General features: G+C 44.1%; 1 protein-coding gene across 1 annotated transcript; it reads right to left on the bottom strand.

The window, feature by feature from the left end:
• Window positions 1-260: 260 nt before the first annotated feature.
• On the bottom strand, window positions 261-10,837 carry TM4SF20 (transmembrane 4 L six family member 20). Its single transcript, XM_055398373.2, has 4 exons — window positions 10,655-10,837; window positions 4,304-4,369; window positions 2,222-2,370; window positions 261-552 (listed from the first exon to the last, which is right to left on the bottom strand). Exons 1-4 carry the CDS (start codon window positions 10,835-10,837, stop codon window positions 261-263), a joined length of 690 nt encoding a protein of 229 aa, XP_055254348.2.
• Window positions 10,838-23,980: the final 13,143 nt, after the last annotated feature.

Here is a 23,980-nt window from a genome sequence, read left to right as displayed (position 1 = left end):
ATAACCAGAAAGCTTCTCTCCACTTTTCTCCAAAGTCAGTGACGATATTTTTCTTTCCATATGAGAATTTGCATTTACCAGCATGCTTAAATGTGATTTGTTTTTTAATTATATCAAAGTTGACTTTAAAAACAACCCTTGGGCTAAACTGACTCATCCACAGCTTTCTAGGTAATGTTCTATTGTTGAACGTCTAAAAGCATGTCTTTTAAATGTTCTCAAATGATTTAAACTTGTATTTCCGTTTTATTGTTACTAAACTACACGATTTGGCTTCTTCGCTTAGAGACTCCTCCACACAGACAGCCAAGGAAGCCGATGATTATCTGAGTGAGTCCAAACAGCATCTCGAGAATGCCCACGAGCAGTAGACCTAAAAATACTGAGAAATGGATAATCCTGTATTTGTTTTCTATAGAATTGAAATTCAAGTTGTGTACTCTCCAGTTACTGGCTGTTGTGTTGCTGATGGAGGGATTATTGGAATCCGTACGAGGAACACAAGAGTCTTCGAAGAACCACTGCAGATCAAAGGATTCGTGATAATTGGCACTGAAAAAAAAAAAGATAAAAATTTTTCAGAAATACCACTGACCATGTCGAGAAAGCAGCATGGCCTCCAGAAAAGGACATGTCCGGTAAAACAGACACTGCTTTTAAAATAATTGTGCCCCACCCCAAAAAAGAAAATATTGTGCCCAGAAACTGTAGCTAGGATCAGGGTTCCAGAGGATGTACCCTTGTATGCTTAACAGCTATAAAAGTTTGATTCATTATGTAGCTCATCCACAAGCATTTCTAGAGATTCTCTGGTGGCTCAGTGGTAAAGAAACTGCCTGCCAGTGCAGGGGACACCAGTTCGATCCCTGGTCCTGGAAGGTCCCACATGCTGCGGAGCAACTAAGCCTGCAACTCAGGCACAACTGCTGAGCCTGTGAGCCCTAGTGCCCATGCTCCGCAAAAATAGCCCCCACTTGCTGCAACTAGAGAAAAGCCCAAGCAGCAGCATAGCCATAAATGAGAAAAGTGAAAGTAGTGGGTTGCCGTTTCCTTCTCCAGGGGATCTTCTCAGACCAGGGGCCCAACCCAAGTCTCCTGCATTGGCAGGCAGATTCTTTACCACTGAGCCACCCAGAGGGGAGCCCTAATTTCCTATTCCAACTCTATTTGAAAGGGAGTTTCTTTGGATTTTGATTCACAACTGTGGTATGCAAATTTTGAGAGAGTTTTCTTTTTTAGCCATTCAAGATAAGGAAAAAGGGGAGTGATTTTTTTTCCTGTAACCACAAAAATGAATTCTAGTTGTTTTCCGTACTGAACAATATATAATTAACGAGTGAGATTGTTATTTTCTTTCAGTTTTACCAGTTGTGCCTAGATTAAGGCACAGAACCATTTTACAAGACTGAAATGAACCGTTTCCATGTAACTCTTCAGCATTACTTGCTACTCCGCAACTTAAACTTTTGACTCATCCTCATGCCTATAGTGTATTTATATTATGTTTGCATGATTCCACTGGCTGCTGCTTTGTTTCTTGTTTAGGGGTTAGTGGTAAGCCTCTATATTTTATTTACTTACTGTGTTTTTGTTCGGATTTTCAAAGTAATATATGCTTAGGTTTTACAAGTATAATTGGGCTTCCCTCATGGCTCAGACGGTAAAGAATCTACCTGTAATGCAGGAGACATGGGTTCGATCCTTGGGTCAGGAAGATCCCCTGGAGTTGGAAATGGCAACCCATTCTGGTATTCTTGCCTGGAAAATTCCATGGACAGAGGAGCCTGGCGGTCTACAGTCCATGGGGTCTCATAGAGTCAGACATGACTGAGTGACTAACACTTTCACCCATTTCTCTACAAGTTTACGTTGATCAGAAAGAGTGCTCCCTTTACTCCCTGAGGGCGTTCTCCATTACCATTCTTCATGGATGAAAGTTTCTGGTGCACATTTTCTGAAATTTTTTATATACATGCACATATGCTGCCATAGATTTTTGGAAGACAAGGATAATCCATCCAAGTCTACTCCTTTTAGCCAAGACCATACCCAAAGCATTCTGAATGCAGTGATTCCTCCATTTCCCTGAGATTGGGCCAGCTGGGATTACTGTACTAAATCCCTAAGACCGTCCCATGAGAGAGAACCTGGCACCAGGTCGGCGCCACAGTCTCCTAACCGAATCAGCTGCAGCTGTGTAAGGGAGCAAACGGTTACTCACGTTAAGTTTTTAAGTGAAAATTCACAACTGGTTGTGTTACTTTGAGAGTTGCAGATGAGAGGGCCCTCCGCGAGAGCCTGGATAGACACCAGCAGGCAGTACGCAGCTCCAATGACTGTGATGGTGTTCAGAAGTGATGACAGAAACATCTGAAAAAGAAAGTAGACACGTTTGCACACATTATTACATGAGCGGAGTCTGTCGCCAGTTTCAGCAGCATATGTGGTCTTCATCATCCACCGCTGCCATTGTCCCGCTACCTTACAGACCTCGATCTTAGGATCTAGGTGTGATTAGGTGGGCCTTATGCAAGAAAGCAGAGGGCAAGGTCCCTGCCATTCGATTAGACTGTTCAAAATGTCATTGGTCTTGGACTTCCCCGGTGGTCCCGTGCTTAGGAATTTGCCTAACAATATAGGGGATACTGGTTTGATCTCTGGTCTGGGAAGATCCCATGTGCCATGGGGCTACTAAGCCTGTGCACCACTACTGACCCCACATGCCTAGAGCCCGCTCTCTGGAACAAGAGACGTGCACGTGCTGTAGCTAGAGAAAGCCCACAGACAGCAGCAGAGACCCACTGCAGCCACAACTGAAATCAATGATCATTGCCATTGTTTCTGAAAAACCTGAACTTTTATGCTCTACCTGAACCTTGTCCATTTCAGTGGACCACTAGAATGTGTCAGGACCAGAGAAAGACTATAAATAACTAGCAAAGTAACTATAATGCTAGATAAATACCAAATGTCAGAAAAGGTATTTTTTAACTAATTTTCTAATTTATGGTTATAAATATGTAAACAGTGGCTCTTACCCCTGGGAGCATAATAGAATCACTTAAGGTGCTTTTGAAAAACACTGATATAGAATCTTAGGGAGGGCCACAAGCCATGGGTATTTTTAACATTTTCCCTAGGTGGTTCTAATGTTCCCATCAGGCTGAGAATCATTGCTTTAAAACCTTAGACTCAGCCAGGAATATTTACTGTGATTTCTGGTTTATTGATCTGCTTGCTTCCTTAAAGAATTGTGAGAGGAGTCCTCAGAGTTACTGTATAACCATGTTCATGGCATAAAGACTGGGAATTTTGGAATCTGATGGTGGTGGTGTGGATACAAATCTACCTGCTAATGGTGCAACACCAGCAGTTATTTGTTTTCTCTGAGGATTAATTTCTCTGTCCATAAAACAGAAATCATAAAACATGGATTTTCAGAAAAATAAGATAACGTGCTTGAAAATGTTCTGAGTACAGTGAGAGACTAGAAAAGGAAATGGCAACCCACTCCACTATTCTTGCCTGGAGAATCCCTTGGACAGAGGAGCTTGGCAGGCTATAAGTCCACGGGGTTGCAGAGAGTCATACACGACTGAGCGACTAAAACACAGTGAGAGAAGGTTAGTAAATATTAATTTTCTTTACTTTTCAAACTTACTTTTTTTTTACCACAACAAATGGCATGTGGGTTCTTAGTTCCCTGACCATGCCAGGGATTGAAACTGAGCCCCTACATTGGAGGTGTAAGAGTCTTAACCACTGGACCACTAGGGAAGTCCTCCTTTACTTTTGACTTAGTTACAATCTTAAACAATCTCATACATACCAAAATGTTTGGGGGGAAAAATGTGATGTTCTCTTTTAACTTAACTGCATAAGGACAATTAGCATTCTGATCCTAGTAAACCAGTCTTTCACATGCATGAGAAAACTGAGAGTACTTTTCCCTAAGTATTTTATACACATCACAAAAATAATGAGTACTTGAGTATTATGAAATTGATTACACCTCTGAGAGTGACTTATAAATCTCCTTTCTTTGATAACCTTTAGACTGAAACTGAGATTGAGGAAAGGTCCAAAATCTGGCTCCAAAAATAAACTGTTACAGGAAAGCAGAAAGACAAACTTCAGTCTCAGTATTATTGTATAAATCCTCCTAAACAGCACGTGTCTAGGACCACTCCCACCACTGAAGCCACACAGCTGATGCAGTGGATGCTGGCGCCTCGGCGACTTTGCTGAGATGCCAGGAACTGTTTCTGCCCTTCTGCTCCCAGACCAGCTGCACTGTGCTCACCCCAGTTTTGTTGTTGCAGCACGCTCTTTTCCTCGCTGCCAAGGACATCGTTGTTGCTGGAATGGCCTGGAAATTACATCAACAGGGACAATGGATATGATTACTTCCCAGCAGGTGATAAAGCAATAATCTTCACCTTCTACTTCCCAGCAGTTGTGGGAAGCCAAGGCTTAAGAGAACAAGAAGGAAGTGTGGCAGTGTCCTTTATCTTGTGATCCCCGTTGGACCATAAAGATTACAAGGGAGGGCAAAGGATAGGGGATTTCAGGATCGCAGTTTCAGACTTTCCCGTCTACATTTTAACACTACTCTGCGTCATCATGAGAGAGACTTGGATTTTAAATACAGTGAGTTATTTATTAATTATTTTGAAAGGAATGTTTCTGAAAGAGTTGGTTGCATCATCTAAAATTCACTTTTTTGAAAAAAAACTATAATCTGCAACCACTTACCCAATTTCCCTAAAATGGTGTGAGTTAATCCAGCAAGTGTTCAGAAAGGAAATTGATGGTTTTGTCTGCCTGGAAGTTGGGAACTAAGAATTCTATCATCACCCTTCTCCCATGCCCAGGGTCACCACCAGCTCCCTCATTCCCCAAACTTGTGATTTGAGAATTATTTTTAGCTCTACATTCTCCTTTCTACTCCTGTGTCCATGGTATGAAACGGTTTCACTTCACATTGTTGTTTAGAAGTCTTGTACTACATTCAGTGTCAAAGGAATAAATACTGCTGGTGAAAGCTATAAGGAATGATGTCACAGTCTCAGGAGTTAAATTCAAATGTTTACTACTAACTGGTCAGCAGCTGGGGTTTCCCTGATGACTCAGCAGTAAAGAATCCACCTGCAATGCAGGAGATATAGGAGATGCAGGTTTGATCCCTGGCTTGGGAAGATCCCCTGGGGAGGGCATGGCAACCCACCCCAGTGGACAGAGAAGCCTTGGTGGGCTGCAGTCCATGGGGTTGCGAAGACTCGGACATGACTAAAGGGACTGAGCAGGTACTCATGCAATCAGCAGGTATGACTAGAAATTCTTCCTGGAAGAAATTTTATATCGTTGAAGGGAGGGATGTCAATTACTTCCTTCCTCTTAAGAAATTTTAGCCACAGGGTCTTTGGTTTTGGTTTTGCTTTCCTGCTGTCTCAGCACAGCTGCCCTTGGGTAGATCTCTGTCCGCCCACTCTTTTCTTTCTAACATTTTGTTGAGTTCTAACAGAATAACAGTCACTGTTATAGCTTTTGTATGTGTTTTAGTTTACTCACAACCTCATAAAAATCCTATGAGGTAGGTGCTAGTTATCCCCATTTCACTGGGGTGGAAAACTGAAGCCCAGAAAGCTTGAGTAACTCACCTGAGAAAGTGGAAGAGATGGGGGAGGGGGGTCAAAGCTGGCCACTAGGGTTCCAGAGCCCAGACTCAACCACCATTCCAACCACACTGGCCAACTCTTAACAATTCTCGTCTCCTTCACAGAGCATATTCATTCTCATCCCTACCACCACCGTCACCTCCCTCAGTCATCTCAGTGTCCTAATTGCTCCTTCCCCCCAATCTATCTTTCCAATACAATGTCTACCTTTATCCTTTCAGAGCATCTAACATTGAATACCTTGCTTTAGTCACTAAGTTGTGTCCGACTCTTGGGACCCCATGGACTGGGAATCTACCAGGCTCCTCTGTCCATGGGATTTTCCAGGCGAGAATACTGGAGTGGGTTACCAGTTCCTTCTCCAGGAGAACAGGCAGCTTTCCTGCCTTACAAGGCAGCTTTCCTGCCAAACTTCACACTTCTCTGACCATGAACTGACTACGAAAACACTTTGTATTTCTATCGAGCTTTACTTACAGACTGCCTTGAACACCAGCACCTTTATGATTCAGACGGCACATGTGTGTATGGTAGCCTCGACCCTCAACTGCTGAGAGCCCAGGAGAAAAGAGGAAAGGAATTTATGCACCCAAATAGGTGTCAGTGTTCACGGGCTACACGTCTTATGTTGTACCTGTAAGTGACACTGCCTTCTGAGCTTAAGGAACAAATAGTTTAGAGTAGGAACTGGCAAACTATGGCCCACAGCCTCTTTTTTGTAAAGTTTTATGAAAACACAGACATGCCCATTCACTTACTTAATTTTTCATGCTGGTTTGGTACACAAGCAGGAGAGGTGAATAGTTGTGAAGGAGACTGTCTGGCTCCCAGAACCTAAAATATTCACTACCTGGCTTTTCACAGAGAAAAAAAAAAGCTAACCCTGATTTAGAAAATTAATCTGTTAAAAGAAATTTGGAGCAACATTAAATTATAATTTAGGTGGATAAGTCATTCCATGTTCCTTATTGGTATAAATTAAACTCTGCTAAATTTCTTGAAGATTAGTTTATTTCAGAGATGCTGAAAGAGATACATTCATAGTTCCCCTCTCTCACAAAGGGGTTTTATAAATAACAGCTTTTCATATATTAATCCTCACCTGGTTGACTTCTGGCATGTTGACTCATCTTTCTTACATTGTTACCGGCAACTTGATAACTCATTGTATTTCAAGCATTTTGCCCATTCAGAACTTTGGAGAGAGAGACACTCTTTATAGGATGGACATTAAAATGTGCAAGTGTGTGTGTGTGTGTGTGTGTGTGACTGAATTATAAATCTTCCAGATTGTCTCCTACAAAAATAAGTAATCTGGAGAATACTCTTTCTCTTCAATTCCTAAGCACATTCGAATGTATTAACTCTAATACATTCTGTGAGACTATTTTTCTTGATAGTATTTTGTTTTTATAAAGGAAAGAAGTAGCGTTGTTCACTGTTCATTACAGAAGCCCCTACTTTCATCCAGTTTTAGAAATAAGGCATAGGATTTCATAAATGAAATCCAGAATAGCTTTAGACCATTACAACTCTGTTAGAATGCAGATTTCTGGGACTCCTCAAAGTACTTGAATATGAAAGTAACACACAAAACCATGGTTCATTATAAATATAAAAACTGTATTCTGAAAATTCTTATTAAACAGTATTTTCTAATTTGTTTAATGTTCAACAATTTCTACTCTAAGACTTTAATCAATTGATTATTACATAGTAAGTGAACTCAATAAATAATCATGATTAAGATTAGGTTTATAATTAACCTGTAAAATAAAACAGTCTTTCTATTTTTTAGAGGAAATATTTCAAGGAAACATTTCAAGTTGTTTTTTTGGTACTTGGGAAAGGAATGTGTATTGATTTTCCATTTAGTAGATAATAAGTGAAGATAATAACACAATATTTGAATACTCTTAGTCATGGTTTCAAAGATGAAAAGATTCGTTTCTGTTTTGGGTAAATCACAAAGCTGTAAAATAACTGTATTTTATGGAGTGATCGATGATGAATTCCATAGTTTTATTATTAACAACTTCCTGCAAAATGCCCTGTTTTTGAAACTAATTTAAAATGCTACAGATTAGAAGGATTTCAAGAACTATGACAAAAGTGCTTATTAAGGGAGTGATTTCTTCTTCATTAACTTTTCTGTGTATATACAAGTATATTGAGAGTTCAATATTTTGAACTAAGTCAGTATTTAGATTGATGTAAAGGACACAATTCCCTTTGAAAAAGATATTCTTCCACATTCTATACATGGCCGAGGATCAAGAAAATAGCCCTTCTATTATCCACCTATTTGCTTGTGAGCCTAGTCTAGAGTTTGAATCTGTCAATAAAATGTCTATTGAATGCTTCAGAGAGTTGTTGATGCTGTGAAGATGTTGCATGATACTGAGCAATAGCAAGAACCTTGTGTGATAACAATACATTGTTAGTATTTATTGAGGGTGATAAAGGAAACTTTATCTGGAAAGAAAGTCTAGATTCTCTGAATCAATTTCATACTTACGTAATCTTTCTATGCTTTGGTTTCCCGGTTACTTGAGTTTGTGGGTTAAGTTGTAGACTTTGTCTTTCCCTTTGTCAGCCTGAGACAGGTGATGAGGATTATGGTGCTAAGACTGATGGGAAACAGACATTTGGAGTCTGATAAATCTGGAATTGGGTTTCACGCCTACTGTGCCACATTGTTAACATTCTTAACCTCTCTTGGTCTGTTAAAATACAAATGTGAATAACTACTCAACCAGATTTTTATAGAGTTTGAATAAGATAGTGTAATGTATGAAGTCAGTGGTCTCTCTTTCTCTGTTTCATATATAATGACCCAACAGCAAGGAGATCGAACCTGTCAATCCTAAAGGAAATCAACCCTGAATATTCACTGGAAGGACTGATGCTGAAGCTAGAGCTCCAACACTTTGGCTACGTGATGAGAAGAGCCGACTCATTAGAAAAGACCCTGATGCTGGGAAAGATGGAAGGCAGGAGGAGAAGGAGACGAGATGGCTGGATGACATCACCAACTCAATGGACATGAGTCTAAGCAAGTTCCGGGAGATGGTGAGGGACAGGGAAGCCTGGCGTGCTGCAGTCCATGGGGTCGCAAAGAGTCAGACACGACTGAGCAACTGAACAACAGCAACAACAAAGACTTTTCATGTAAGTCAGGGAACAAGACTAAGAACAGTAACCGATCATCATTACAACAGAAACGCACATCCAAACAAGGGTGCATTCATGAGACCACCCTTAAGTAAGTCCTCAATGGTATAACAAAAATAAGCCTCTTGAATGCTGAATTTTTCAACTTTAATTACATTCCCACTTTTACTGATATGGAAACAAAATCACAGGATAAATGATTTGCTAGTAATGCATTGGGGACCCAACCAGAACAGATATTCTGCCAGGTCTGAAAACAGGATTTGTTGCCACACCACGGGTCACACCTAACCCATCTGCACCAGAATTCCCAGGAAAAGGCATATAAATCTGCATGTATTACAAGTGCCTGGGGTGATTTATGGCCGGGTACATTGGGCAGTTCTACCTTACACTGCTTGGCTACAGACTTCAACAAAGATAGGCCTATTAATAATTATCAAACTCTAAACAAGCACCATGATGTTTGGGTTGTAAATAAGATCTGAGTCAAAAAAGTCCCTGAGGTAAGAGAGAGCCAGGGTTTCAAGTCCCAAACCTCTTAGGTCAACTCCCCTAGGTGCAGGCAGTGTCATATTCATGCCTCGCAATTTTCATCCAGTAGGTGCACGGGGCATGGAATGTCCCTCCCCCTTCCTACTGAGCACTTCCTGCACCTGTTGTATTCCCGTGAATACCTAAAGACTGGGATTGATAAAGGAAAGCTGAGGCAATGAATTAAAAAAGTCTTTACCACTACATCTGAAGCTTGGGATAGGGGACTTATATGTGAAGAAGTTTGAAATGGAACAGCCTCCTATGATCCTTGCTCCCCAGGTCCTCAGCCTGCCTTTTGTCTGTGGAAAAACTTTAGCCAAAGAAAAGGTTAATCAGAGAAGTGGGAAAATGCAGAAACAAAGGGAAACAGTGAAAGGAGACCAAATGATAACAATGTAGTCATTAAACAGGCTTCCCTGGTGGCTCAGATGGGAAAGAATCTGCCTGCAATGCAGGAGACCTGGGTTTGATCCCTGGGTCAGGAAGATCCCCTGGAGAAGAGAATGGCTGTCCTCTCCAGTATTCTTCCTGGAGAATTCCATGGACATTTTAATTCATTCTCAAGTGCTGTAGGTAATATTCTGAGCCCTGTTCTGTGAGCTGTCTTATAGATACTGAAATCCCCACCAGGTGGAAAAAATTAACTACATGGTGACCAGAATGTAGCCATGACATAAGCTGCCACAATTCTGAGAACCGGCCTCAAGAAAATTGGAGCAAACTGAAACTGAAGACTCACTGTACCTAAAACAATTGAGATGACGCTGGTCAGACCACCGGTGACCAATTTCAAGATGGCCATCAGAGCTGACTGTACTGTTGTTGCATGTAGCCCCCTCCCTCTGTCTATAAAAGCTCTTGCCCACTGATTGTTAGTTTGGGGGAGTTGGATTTTGGACAGGCATGACCCCTACCACCCCCCACACAATTGCTGGCAAACTTTGCTTTCCACCAGCCTGAACTCTAATGGCTTTTGAGCAGTGAGCTGCCAGACCTGGATTTGGTAACAGTATAATACATAATAACCCGACCAACTTTTATCAACGTATTATTATTTTTTGGCCCAAGCTCCTTAGCTTATACAACAGCTCATTTAAATTGTCATTCTTCACTGATGCCAATACAAGTTAATACCATACCCATTTCCCTGCAGTATATCCTAAGCCAAGACAAAGCTCACTGCAAGGCTGCAAGGTTGTTTTTAGATCATCTTCAATATAATAGGCAGGCCTTTCCCCAAACTGAGTCAAGTAAATTTCACTCACCATCACACCTGCTCCAATGATTCCAGGGAACCACCATTCAAAGCAGGAGATGGGGTTTTCAAAAAATTGGCCTTCATCAACAAAGTTGACAATTAAAGGTATTGCGTTGAGAATTACTCCCAACAGAAGTAGAACCAGCAGGCTGAATCCATTGCAGGCTGTCCATCCTTCGAAGCAGGTCATGGTCACCCCCTGGTTTAGGAGAAATCCTGTCTGGGGAGTCTGTTTGTCTGGCACTGTTTTGCCTTTTGTCCTGTGCCTTCTAGTTAAAGCTCAGCACTTATAAAAAAAAATTACAGAAAGCAGTTCAGAGTCCAATAGGGCAGGTATTATGAGTATTACAGGAAGTAAGGATGATTTTATATTACGATGGGGTGGAGGAAGATAGGTGGAAAAAGTCTATAAGTGCTACTAGATAAATTTATGCATGAAAATAGGCAGAAAAATCTTTAAAAAGTTTAAGGTACACTCTTCTAATACATTTTACTAGTATGCCATATAAAAAGTAAAAATAAGAGTATCCAATTAATATAACCTATTTTTTCTTGTATTGATATTAATATCAACTATGAAAGTTCCTTAGTTTGAAGTTGTTCAACAAAAAAATGAATATATATGAGATTGGGAAAAAAATATATTTTCTCCACTGCAAACATTCTTAATTAGTTGAAATGTTAGGGTTCAGTTTCAGGCTGTATGCTCATACACACAAAACAGGGTTTCTACTTCTTAATCTCTACCCTATGAAGACTGACTGTGGATCCTATCTTTGTTTCCTGAGATGCCTCTATATTCTTTTTTTTAGTTTATTTTTTAATTGAAGGATAATTGCTTTACAGAATTTTATTGTTTTCTGTCAAACTTCAACATGAACCAGTCACAGGTATACATATATCCCCTCCATTTTGAACCTCCCTCCCGTCTTCCTCCCTATCCCACCCCTCTAGGTTGAAGAGCCCCTGTTGGAGTTTCCTGAGACATACTTCTAATTCCCATTGGCTATCTATTCTTACAATAAATTTTCTCTTTGTTAATACTTTAACTGGGTTTCCTTTTTTTTTCTCTTTTTTTCAAACAAAAGCTGGAAGTTACTAACACCAGGGATAGAAAAGTATACAGATAACTTGTCACACGCCATACTAAAACAGCAAAAGAAATTCAGAAAAAAAAGATGGGCAAAGAATCAGGATTCCTCTAGGCTTTGGAAGATGGCTAGAATCTGACACAAAAAGATGGTCAGAATGATATTTTGTGTATCAGAGTCAGTTGCAGAAAACTCAAACTCTTCTAGCTATATTAAGCTGGAGGAAGTGTAATTGAGGGATTCCGTATTGGCTCAGACAGTAAAGTGTCTGCCTGAAATGTGGGAGACTTTACCACATTTCACACAAATGTGGGAAGATACCCTAGAGGAGGAAATGGCAACCCACTCCAGTACTCTTGCCTAGAAAATTCCATGGATGGAGGAGCCTGGTGGGCTACAGTCCATGGGGTCGCAAAGAGTCGGACACGACTGAGCGACTTCACTTTCACTTAGTGTAACTGGGGATTTGTGTGTGTTTACAAAACTTCTGGGAGGTCTGAAAGGGCAGGCTCCAGTGTGGCCTCCAGGAATGCCTCCCAGGACATGACTGCCAAGTGGCTGCAGGAGAGCTTCTGCCTCTGCGGTCCTCAGAAAGGTGGGGAAATTGAGAAACCACCTCTGCAAGGGTCAGACTCAAGCATGCACCACAACAGTCACAGTCCAGGGAGCCACAGCCATTGCTGTTGCCCCTGCCCCTCCAAACATATAAGAGTGGTAACAAGACCCCGGAACACTGAATTTGACTTCTGCTGTCACTGCAACTGCTTCTTAACACTGTGACAGTACATAAAGCTCAAAACCTCCTCCCGCACCCATCTTCTTCCAGAGCCACAGACAGAAGTAGCTGAAAGAGGGCCTCCACCTCCTTGCTGTCTTCCAGTGCATGCTAAGTCACTTCAGTCGTGTCTGACCCTGCATGACCCTATTGACCGTAGCCCGCCAGGCTCCTCTGTCCATGGGATTCTCCAGGCAAGAACACTGGAGTGGGTTGCCATTTCCTTCTCCAGAAGATCTTTCGGACTCAAGGATGGAAACCGCATCTCTTACATCTCCTGCATTGGCAGATGAGTTCTTAACCACTGGCACCATCTGGGAAGCCCTGCTGCCTTCCATATTGTTACCAAAAGTGAGGTCTGGCTGCTTGCTGCTCAAAAGCCAATAAAGAAGCAAACTGGGGGAAAGGAAAGTTTGCTTTATTTCAGATGCCAGCAACAGAGGGGAGGACAGACTCCAGTCCAAAGGCTGACTCTCCCGCTGCCCCCCACCACTGAGAATCATGGTGCAAAGGTTTTATAGGCTGAGGGAGGGGGCTACATGCAACAACAGCACAGTCAGCTCTGACTGTCATCTTGAAATTGGTCGTCGGTGATCTGACCAACATCATCTTGATTGTTTTAAATACAGTTAACCTTCGGTTCCAGGGTTGGTTTGTTCTCATTTCCTTGAGACCACTTGTCAGAATTGTGGCAGTTTATGTCATGGCTACAGTCTGGTCATCATATAGTTAACTTCTCCAACTGGGGTTTCAGTATCTAGAAGACAGCTCACAGGACATGGCTCAGAATATTATCCATTGCTCTTGAAGAGGAACTAAAGGTCCTTGTCTTTCCTTAATGACCAAGCTATCATTTGGTCTCCTTTGACTGTTCTCCTTCATGTCTGCATTTTCTCACTTCTCTGGTTAAATATTGTTTGGTTAAAGTTTTTCTGCAGACTAAAAGCAGGGTAACTACATGGAAGAGGAGGCAAGGACAATAGGATCTTCCTCTGTTTCAGTATAGCACAAGGATTGATCTAATCACTGCAACATCCAGACCTTAGAGGTAGAGTATTCTGGAAAATGTAGTCTTTAATCATCACAATCTCTACTGTACAGAAACGTATACTAGAATGACATTGACACGGACATTGAACAAGATAATTCACCATAGTGATTTCATTTAAATGGTATGGAAGGAAACTTTCTCTAGAGTATGGAGGGTTACCATTACTATGTATCATTTAAGTGATTTCGGTCATGTTTCTGTTTCTTCCATGGCTTGGATGTCTAGAATGTCTAGATATATGTCTAGGCTGACATGTAACATTCCAAATGAGAACACCCTTAAGAATATTAGGAAAATGTGTTTCTTCAAGACAGAAGAGAGTTAACATGTGAGAGAGCACGGAGTTGTGGTCACGTCATGCTTGTGCCATGGGTGAAAATAAGAGGTAATGCAGAAGCACTTTGTTCTGTTCCTTCCCCTAACCCGAAGCTTCCCCTCCTAGTCCCATGCACACTGTGGACCTAGGAGCAGTAAGGATCATAGTCAAACATCAGGGGCCACATTTGCTCAAATTCTCTAGCTCTTACCATCTTCTGCCTGTGAAAGTTTACGTGATCGTAAGCAGCTCCAACCATGCTCCGAGTGTACCTCACAATACTCTGGATAACCACCCCAGGAGGAATTCATGCACTATTGAATGGGCATTAAACACCCACCCATGTCCTGCCAGGCATCCTCTTCTAAACACACTCCAGTCAAACCAGCTGAGGGTTTTATTAGAACTTGGGCTTTATACGCAGATATGGCTAACTGTCCATCAACATTCATGCTTTCACTTTTCATAAGACAGTGGTTGAGAAGTGTCTGGGAACTATAGTTCCCAGTTTCCCATGCAACTAGGTTGGGCCATTTGACTTCTTCTAACCAATGACAAGTCACTTTCAATCTAAGACACTTACAAAGTGACAGACACTATCTATTTTCTTCTTTTCCATCCATAGTTTGCAGACAAGTAAGCTGCCTTGGAAGTCATGTGCTGAAAATATCAGCTTTCATCAACCTAAATCTCTACCAGTTAGAGGCCCCATGCCCTTCCCTTTCTATCCATCTAGAACCGTTCAAGATAGTTGCCATCAACAAGCAATAAATGTCTATTGAGTTGTCATCATATAATGTGTCAGTGTTACAGTAGCTAGCATTACCCCCAGTAAACACAGTGTACCCTCTGTCTTTGGCATTATAACCTTCCTAACCTTTGCAACATGTTGCCAAACATCAACTATGTCACTCCCGTCTCTCCGAAAAAGTGACATCAAAACAAGACTGTGAGATACCATATTTTCCCAGAGTTTTATTCATAAATTATATTCAGGAAGATTAGGGAACATTAGGAACTGTAAGAAATGTACAGTATATAACAAATACAAGTAGGAAGCTGTGCTTAGTCGTGTCTGACTCTTTTGTGACCCCCATGGACTTTAACACTCCAGGCTCCTCTGTCCCATGGGACTTCCCAGGTAAGAATACTGGAATGGGTTGCCATTTCTGCCTCCTGGGGATCTTTCTGAACCAGGGATCGAACCTACCTCTCCTGTGTCTCCTGCCTTGCAGGTGGATTTTTTACTGCTGGGTCATTGGGGAAGCCCATAAAGTAGGAATACAGGTGGAGAAATCCCAAAAGCAGAAAAGTAAATGTTTCAAAAGAATGAAATATCTTTGAGAGTATTATTTCATTCCACCACTGAGCTCATTAATAGGAACTTTTGCACCCTCAGTACCAAGCTTGCCTAGAGAATTTTGATTAATGGATCATATTGGATTGAGAGTTGTTTATATATACATAAACAAATTTAATGCCCACTATAACCAAAGAAAATACATGAGTCTGTGGGGTAGAGAAACTGTGAATTTAATTTTGAGAGCTCAGTAGATATATGTACTGCTAAAGCTGTAAAGGTTCATGGAGATTCTTAGCTCAATCTTTTTGCTGTATAGATAAGTAAGACAGTAAGATTCAGAGAAGCTGAGGTGACCCACTCATGGTTAGGTTGCTCTGGCAGAGCACGGATGTGAATTTGGGACTTCTGACCTCTGAGCAGTTGTCTTTCTATTAAAGTATAAGCTAGATGTTTAGATGAACCAGATGAGCTGAAAGTTTAGGACGTCTAAAAATCTAAGCACCTGTCAAGAGGACGCTGCCTAGTGGCAGCCTCACTTCTGACAACTGCCCTTCCCACCCTGGAGCCACACGAGATGCATCTGCAGGTGCGGCGGTGGCAGCAGACCACAGGGACACAGCAGCAGCAGCCCCCACAGCAGCCGTGGCAGCAGGGGCAGCAGCTGGTACAGCAGCTGACCTGGTAGCATCTGCAGGTGGTGCAGCTGCCACAGCCCCCACCACAGCCCCCACCACAGCTACTATCACAGCCCCACCACAGCCACGGCCACAGCCTCCACCACAGCCCCTACAGCCCCCACCACAGCCATGGCCACAGCCACCACCACAGCTACTATCACAGCCATCACCACAGCCACGGCCACAGCCACCACCACAGCCCCTACAGCCCCCACCACAGCCATGGCCATAGCTCCCACCACAGCCACCACCAGAGCCACGGCCACAGCCCCACCACAGCCACCACCACAGCCCCACCACAGCTACGGCCATAGCCACCACCACAGCCCCCACCACAGCCCCACCACAGCCACAGCCACCACCACAGCCCCCACCACAGCCACCACCACAGCCCCACCACAGCCCCCACCACAGCCCCACCACAGCCCCCACCACAGCTACGGCCACAGCCACCACCACAGCCCCCACCACAGCTACTATCACAGCCATCACCACAGCCACGGCCACAGCCTCCACCACAGCCCCTACAGCCCCCACCACAGCCATGACCACAGCCACCACCAGAGCCACGGCCACAGCCACAACTACAGCCACCACCACAGCCCCACCACAGCCACAGCCACCACCACAGCCCCCACCACAGCCCCACCACAGCCACAGCCACCACCACAGCCCCCACCACAGCCCCACCACAGCCACAGCCCCCACCACAGCCACCACCACAGCCACCACCACAGCCCCACCACAGCCCCCACCACAGCCCCACCACAGCCCCCACCACAGCTACGGCCACAGCCCCCACCACAGCCCCCACCACAGCTACTATCACAGCCATCACCACAGCCACGGCCACAGCCTCCACCACAGCCCCTACAGCCCCCACCACAGCCATGGCCACAGCCACCACCACAGCCACCACCAGAGCCACGGCCACAGCCACAACTACAGCCACCACCACAGCCCCACCACAGCCACAGCCACCACCAGAGCCCCCACCACAGCCCCACCACAGCCACAGCCACCACCACAGCCCCCACCACAGCCCCCACCACAGCCCCACCACAGCCCCCACCATAGCTACGGCCAGAGCCCCCACCACAGCCCCCACCACAGCCCCACCACAGCCCCTACCACAGCTACGGCCACAGCCACCACCACAGCCCTACCACAGCCACCACCACAGCCCCACCACAGCCCCCACCACAGCCCCACCACAGCCCCCACCACAGCTATGGCCACAGCCACCACCACAGCCCCACCACAGCTACTACCACAGCTACAACCACAGCCCCTACAGCCCCCACAGCCCCCACCACAGCCCCCACCACAGCCTCTACAGCCCCCACCACAACAATGTCCACAGCCACCACCACAGCCCCACCACAGCCCCCACCACAGCTACTACCACAGCCACCACCACAGCCCCCACCACAGCCCCACCACAGCCACCACCACAGCCCCACCACAGCCACCACCACAGCCACGGCCACAGCCACCACCACAGCCCCCACCACAGCCACCACCACAGCCCCACCACAGCCCCCACCACAGCTACGGCCACAGCCACCACCACAGCCCCACCACAGCCACCACCACAGCCACCACCACAGCCCCCACCACAGCTACGGCCACAGTCACCACCACAGCCCCCACCACAGCCCCACCACAGCCACCACCACAGCTACGGCCACAGCCACCACCCAGCCCCATCACAGCTACTACCACAGCCACAGCCACAGCCTCCACCACAGCCCCTTACAGCCCCCACCATAGCCACGGCCACAGCCACCACCACAGCCACCACCAGAGCCATGGCCACAGCCACCACCACAGCCCCACCACAGCCCCCACCACAGCTACGGCCACAGCCACCACCACAGCCCCACCACAGCCCCCACCACAGCTACGGCCACAGCCACCACCATAGCCCCCACCACAGCCCCACCACAGCCACCACCACAGCCCCACCACAGCCCCCACCACAGCTACTACCACAGCCCCACCACAGCCCCCACCACAGCTACTACCACAGCCCCACCACAGCCATCACCACAACTTCCACAACCACAGCAGACCATGGTGTCAGTAGAGAGGACTCAGGAGAGGTGAAGAGCAAGACTCGGGGTTGGGGGGGGTCTGAAGTTTCCTTCTGCTGGAGGAAGCCCTTGTTACTCTGTTTGGCTTGGCCTTGACCCAAGCACATGATTAGTTCTCTGTTGTTTATCTCAATTTCCCTGGGAGAAGTTTACAGTGCCTCTGGTTTACTTCCTTAAGGACTTATGGCCTCATGAAATAGCTTATTTCAGTTCTGAATTTATTTGTTTTAGGGACATATTTAGAATAGGATTATGAGGGTCTGAAATATATGACTGTCGTCTTTATTTTCTGTTCAATCCATGCAAGTCTGACTCAGAAGTCTTAACTGAATCATAAACATGAGTAAAATTGTGATGTTTAATCTTTCCCATCTTTTGTTCAGTGTCTTCATTGATCCTTTGAGATGAAGCAAAGAAATACTTCTGAGTCTGATGTCTCTACCAATAAGAGGCCTCAAACTTAACATTTCCAAAACCTCCTGTGTCTCACATAAGAGGAGAAGAATAATCTGTGGGTCTTCCCTATTCTTTTCCAGGCTTTCTACTGTCCCTGGTTAGTGTTCAGTTTCTACAAAGAAGGGATTCACTCAAAAGTGGGCAAAAAGAAGACTTTCAGAAGCGCAGGACTTCGGGTCACAGGGTCAGGATTTAGAGCGGCTGGTGCAGAGAAACCATGTGTGATCCCACAGCAAGAATGAGATCCACAGACGGACCCACGGCTGAGTCTGTCAGCCCAGGAACAGGCACCATCTTCTTCCAGAGAATGGTGCCTTTCCCCCCGGGCACACAAACAGGATGGAACTTCCCAGGTGGAGCTCCTGATAAAGAACCTGCCTGTCAATGCAGGAGACATAAAAGACATGGGTTCAATCCCTGGGTCGAGAAGATCCCCTGGAGGAGGGCATGGCACCCCATTCCAATATTCTTGCCTGGAAAATTCCATGGGCAGAGGAGCCTGGTGGACTACAGTCCACGGGGCCACAAAGAATTGGACATGACTGATGTGACATAGCATGCACACATATAAATAGGATGGCAGGAGTAGTTGGAAAACAGATTCAATATAATTTTGCATTTGACAAATTAAATGTGTTCCCTTTGAAACACAACAAAATACAAATAAATTTTGGCTTTAAGCCACAGGTCCTCAAGGAGACTTCACTGGAGTGGGCGCTCATGTACAAAAAAGCCAGTTCAATGACATGAGCTGAGTCCTGGTTTAAAATCAAGTCCCATGAGGACTTCCCTAGCAGTCCCATCACTGGGACTCCACACTTCCACTGTAGGGTCAAAGGTTCGATCCCTGGTTGGGGAACTAAGATCCCGTGTGCTGCATGGTGTGGCCAAAGGTCAAAGTAATTTTTCACATGCTTAAAACTTAACTTTTTTGAAAAAAAAAAAAAATCTTCAAAATTACCTACAAAATTAACAGAAAGTCAAATTATAATTAATGACCATTGTAAATTAAAATTATTTAAGTAAAGCTAAAATATGTGTATTTCTACCTCCTGACCCATCAACAGAATACCCAAACACAAAGCATTAGTGATTAAATTCAATTGTCTTTGATATTTTGCCAAAAGTAACACATGTATACAATTTTTTATATGGTTTTTAGGTGGTATATTTGACCAGGCAAAAGAATGAAGCACATTATAGCAGTTTCTTAGCACAATTTATTGCTTTACAGTATTGCAACTATACCGTCCGAAGTTCCATGTGTTCTCAAATCCCAGCCCTGCAAATGTTAGGGCTTTGCTACATGCAGACAAAAGCAGAGAGCATCCAAGCCCAAGTACAAAAGAGGTCCACAGAGATTAGGGCAGGCTCAGGGCAATCAGGGGGTGTGTGTCTGGAATGGAAGGAGTATGGCAGGGGCCACAGTCAAAGAGGCCTGAAAAAAGCCACTCTTTTTTTCTTTTAATACTGTCTTTTAAAATTTAATTTAAGTAATTTATTCTCTTTTTTGACTGTTCTAGGTCCTCATTGCTGCCCTCAGACTTCCTCCATTTGAGGAAAGCGGGGGCTACTCTCTCATTGTGGTGCACGGACTTCTCATCGCAGTGATTTCTCTTGTTGCTGAGCACAGGCTCTAGGATTCACGGGCTCCAGTAGTTGTGGCACACAGGCTTAGTTACCCCTCAGCATGTGGAATATTCCAGGACCAGGGATCAAACCAGTGTCCCTGCATTCGCAGACAGATTCTTAACCACTGGACCAGCGGGGAAGTCCTGAAAGTCACTCTTTATTGTCTGGCTGACCCTGTGGGGACTGGCAGCCCTGAAAGTTGAGGTGTGGGAGGAGGAACCCTAACAGTGAAGAGGTGAACTCTTCTTCTGCAGGGCACTCAGTCAGGATGCTCAGAACCATGCCTCCTGGGAGAGAAACCAGAAGATGCTGTGCCCCTTCAGTTGAAGAATGGGAGGTAGGGTTTGGAGAAATCCGGTGCAAATCCTGCTTTCATATGGAGTTGCACCCCTTTTAGAGCAGTGGGGTTTTGTTACTGTTCTCTGAAGCACCTGAGGCAGAAAAATATTAAGAAAAAAAGAGAACGCATTCTTTAAAATAGAATATCTGGTCATTTCTTGCTTCTTCAAGGGATGCTGATGGATAGAATATCCTTCAGGGGAATGTTGTGGAGTGTGAAATTGGGAAAAAGTCCTGATATAGTAGGAAAATGCACTGGGAGGCAGGAGGCAAGGTGGCCCCTCTATACAGTGGGCTTCTGCTGATTTCTTGCTTCCTGTATTTTACTCACCAAATTTCTTCTTCACATCTAATGTTGCTGTGATGTGGTGGTCATTCCCTGATCCTCTATCACATTCCACATTTCATTGTCTGAGAACATTTCTCACAGAAAATAAACATTGCTTTAAAAAAATTTTTTTTATTGGAGTGTAGTTGATTTACAATGTTGTTTTTTCTGCTGTATAGCAAAGTGAATCAGTTATACATATATCCACCCTCTTTTAGATTCCTTTCCCATAGAGGTCATTACAAAGTATTGAGTAGACGTTTCTGTGCTATACAGTAGGCCTTCATTAGTTATCTATTTTACACATTGTATTGTTGTTGTTGTTCAGTTGCTAAGTTGTGTCCATCTCTTTGCGACCCATGGACTGCAGCACTCCAGGTTCTCTTGTTCTTTGCTGTTTCCTGGAGTTGGCTCAAATTCATGTCCATTGAGTTGGTGATGCTATCTAACCATCTCATCCTCTGCCACCCTCTTCTTTTGCCTTCAATCCGTCCCAGCATCAGGGTCTTTTCCAATGAGTCAGCTCTTTGCATCAGTTGACCAAGGTAATGCAGCTTCAGCTTTAGCTTCATCAGTCCTTCCAATGATATTCAGGGTTGATTTCCTTTAGGATTGATATAATTGAAGTCAGTCCTTTAGGACTGACTGTTTGATCATCATTTGAGAGTCCGAGGGACTCTCAAGAATCTTCTCCAGCCCCACAATTTGAAAGCATCAGTTCTTTCAGTGCTCAGCCTTCTTTAGGGTCCAACTCTCACATCCATACATGACCACTGGAAAAACCATAACTTTGACTATATGGACCTTTGTTGGCAAAGTTATGTCTCTGCTTTTTAATATGCTGTCTAGGTTGGTCATAGTTTTCCTTCCAAGGAGCAGGTGTCTTTTCATTTTATGGCTGTAGTCACCATCAGAACTGATTTTGGAGCCCAAGAAAATAAAGTCTGTCACTGCTTCCACTTTTTCCCCTTCTCTATACCATGAAGGGGTAAGACTGGATGCCATAATTTTTTTAATGTTGAGTTTTAAGCTGGGTTTTTCACTCTCTTCTTTGACCCTCACGAAGAGGCTCTTTAGTTCCTCTTCACTTTCTGCCGTTAGAGTGGCATCATCTGCATGTCTGAGGCTGCTGATACTTCTAATAGAGCTGTTTATTACATATCTACTATAAATAATCATGAGTGAAATCATAGCAAGTTCTCTCATCCACCAAGGTCATTTTCCATACAGTTTCTAATCTAGTGCAGATTAGAGGTAGAGGATCTGACTGTGGCTTTGTATAGTAGAAGCACATGTGATGATGTTTGTAGTATTCTTTAGAGTCGTGAAATTATATAAGTCATTGGGGAATTGGTTGAAGTGTAACTCATTGATTAATTCAGTTGATTCAGCAAGTGTTTGCTTGAGAATCTACTATGTGACAGGCCCTGTTCTAAAAGCACATGGGGTCCATCAATGAATGAAACACAACACAAATCCTTGTACCCTTGACATTTCCTTGAGTATGGGAAGAAACAGAAAATAAATATAATGGATAAGTATTGAGTACATTAGAAAGTGCTAAATTCAATGGAAAAGTAAAGGGAAATTAGAAATGTGGTATGGTTTTATAATTTCACATGAAATCATATCCATACTATGTGCTATCTGCAGCCATTAGAAAATCAGATAGATGCATATGGGCACAATGGAAGAGCTCTAAAAGGAAGAGGAAAATAGCAGATTACAGAACAGTTTGCTAGGAACTCATGCAGACCTGCATGTGCGCATGTGTCTGAAAAGGCCTTAGGAGATACACAACAAAACATACTTGTGCAAATCTTCCATAGTTCCACTACCCAAACTGCAGCAGACACTGTATAGCTCACTTTGTCCTGGGTGGGTTTTTTCCAAGCCCTCCTTTCACTGAGGGTGACCCTTTGAGGGTCCACATTTCCAACAGCGGTCTCTGCTTCAGTTCCCCTTTGCCCAACCAAAGGCTGCTGCAAGTCACGTTTGTAGCCTCCTTCCATTTCTTACCCTGAGGGCTGCCTTTATTCTCATGAGTCAACTCTACACTTAAAGGGAAACTTTTTAAAATTTGTACAGAATCTCTAAATGTTTTGCAGAGAGAGAAGGTTTTGGGGGATATCTAGCCTACCATATTGCCAGAAATGAAAATGATCAATAGAATTTCCAAAGCAGCTGTAAAAAGTTACAGTTTAAGACAACAATTTATTCTTTCCCTATTTGTTCTTGAAAGGAATATATTGACAATAGGATGCCACATTATGGGGAAAAAATTCTTTGCCTATCAAAATATTAGCAGAGATGCTTAGAGAAGATGATGGAGCCCTGCAGTATGTCATCAGGAAAAACATGCCACAACCCTGCAATCAAATCTGACTTACTTGTTGTTCTAGAAATGAGCACACTGCAGTAATTATAACCTGTATTTTACTAACTATAAAACAAGATAATTCTTATACATCACTTTTAGCTTCATTTCTAAAGATCGGGTTGCAATCAAACTTGTTACTAAATTATTTGCTATGAAACTTTGGTTCCTGTTTAGAGAGATTCAAGCTTTTTTCCCCCGTATCAATTACTCCTGGATAATGAAGACCTACAGTATTCCCATTTACAAAAAGAGGATATGGAGACTCAAAAAGGTCAAGTACTTTGCCTAACACACCCCAAGCAGTGACACAGAGCCAGGTTTCTGGGCCAGGTGTCAGTGACGTCAGGCTCAGGCCCTGTCCCTTCCGAGCACGACGCCAGGGAGGGGCGGCAGCACCCGCAGCATCGCTCCGGCCCACCTCCCCCATGACTTGTTCCCCTTCCTGTATCTCATCCTCTCTCCCAGACCTGGGCCTCCCACTCCATTTGGCCTCAGGATTCAGGATGTAGTTTTAGGTCTGCTTTCCAGGTTTCCATCTTCAGGGCAAAAACACGATCCATGCCCCACCCCTCCCAACTCCAGGTGAGAGACCACTAGTCCAAGTGGGACCTGATTCGAATGGACAGTCTCCGTCTGGGCCCAGAGCTGACAGGTGAAGGCTGTGTGAGTGCTGAATGTCATGTTTCATATTCTGTTCCTGTGACATCATCGTGATTAGCTGAAACCTTGACCTCAGCAACTTAAGCGGAGTGCCTGCGTCAGTGGGTGAGCTGGCAGGTCATTACAGACGGTAGCCGCCCTGTTTCCTTGATCTCTGCCTGCCTATGGGTCCCCTTGCCTGTTACCTGGGTTCCTGCCACAGCCCTATCACATGTTCAAGACGCAATGA

Source organism: Moschus berezovskii, chromosome 2 (genome assembly GCF_049115385.1).
Source record: "Moschus berezovskii isolate FMDL1 chromosome 2, NW_MosBer_1.0, whole genome shotgun sequence".
Classification (NCBI taxonomy): domain Eukaryota; kingdom Metazoa; phylum Chordata; class Mammalia; order Artiodactyla; family Moschidae; genus Moschus; species Moschus berezovskii.
The sequence above is the reverse complement of the archived record's forward strand: the minus strand, read 5'-3'. Positions and strand labels throughout refer to the sequence as shown.

Bases quoted from the DNA above. Each gene is read 5' to 3' on its own strand.
- TM4SF20 (XM_055398373.2), bottom strand. From the start codon at position 10,837: ATGACCTGCTTCGAAGGATGGACAGCCTGCAATGGATTCAGCCTGCTG. The intron at 4,370-10,654 runs GTGAGTGAAATT...TGTAATTTCCAG, and splicing joins TCATTGGAGCAGGTGTGATG to GCCATTCCAGCAACAACGAT. The intron at 553-2,221 runs GTGAGTAACCGT...TTTTTTTTTCAG, and splicing joins TTTTCACTTAAAAACTTAAC to TGCCAATTATCACGAATCCT.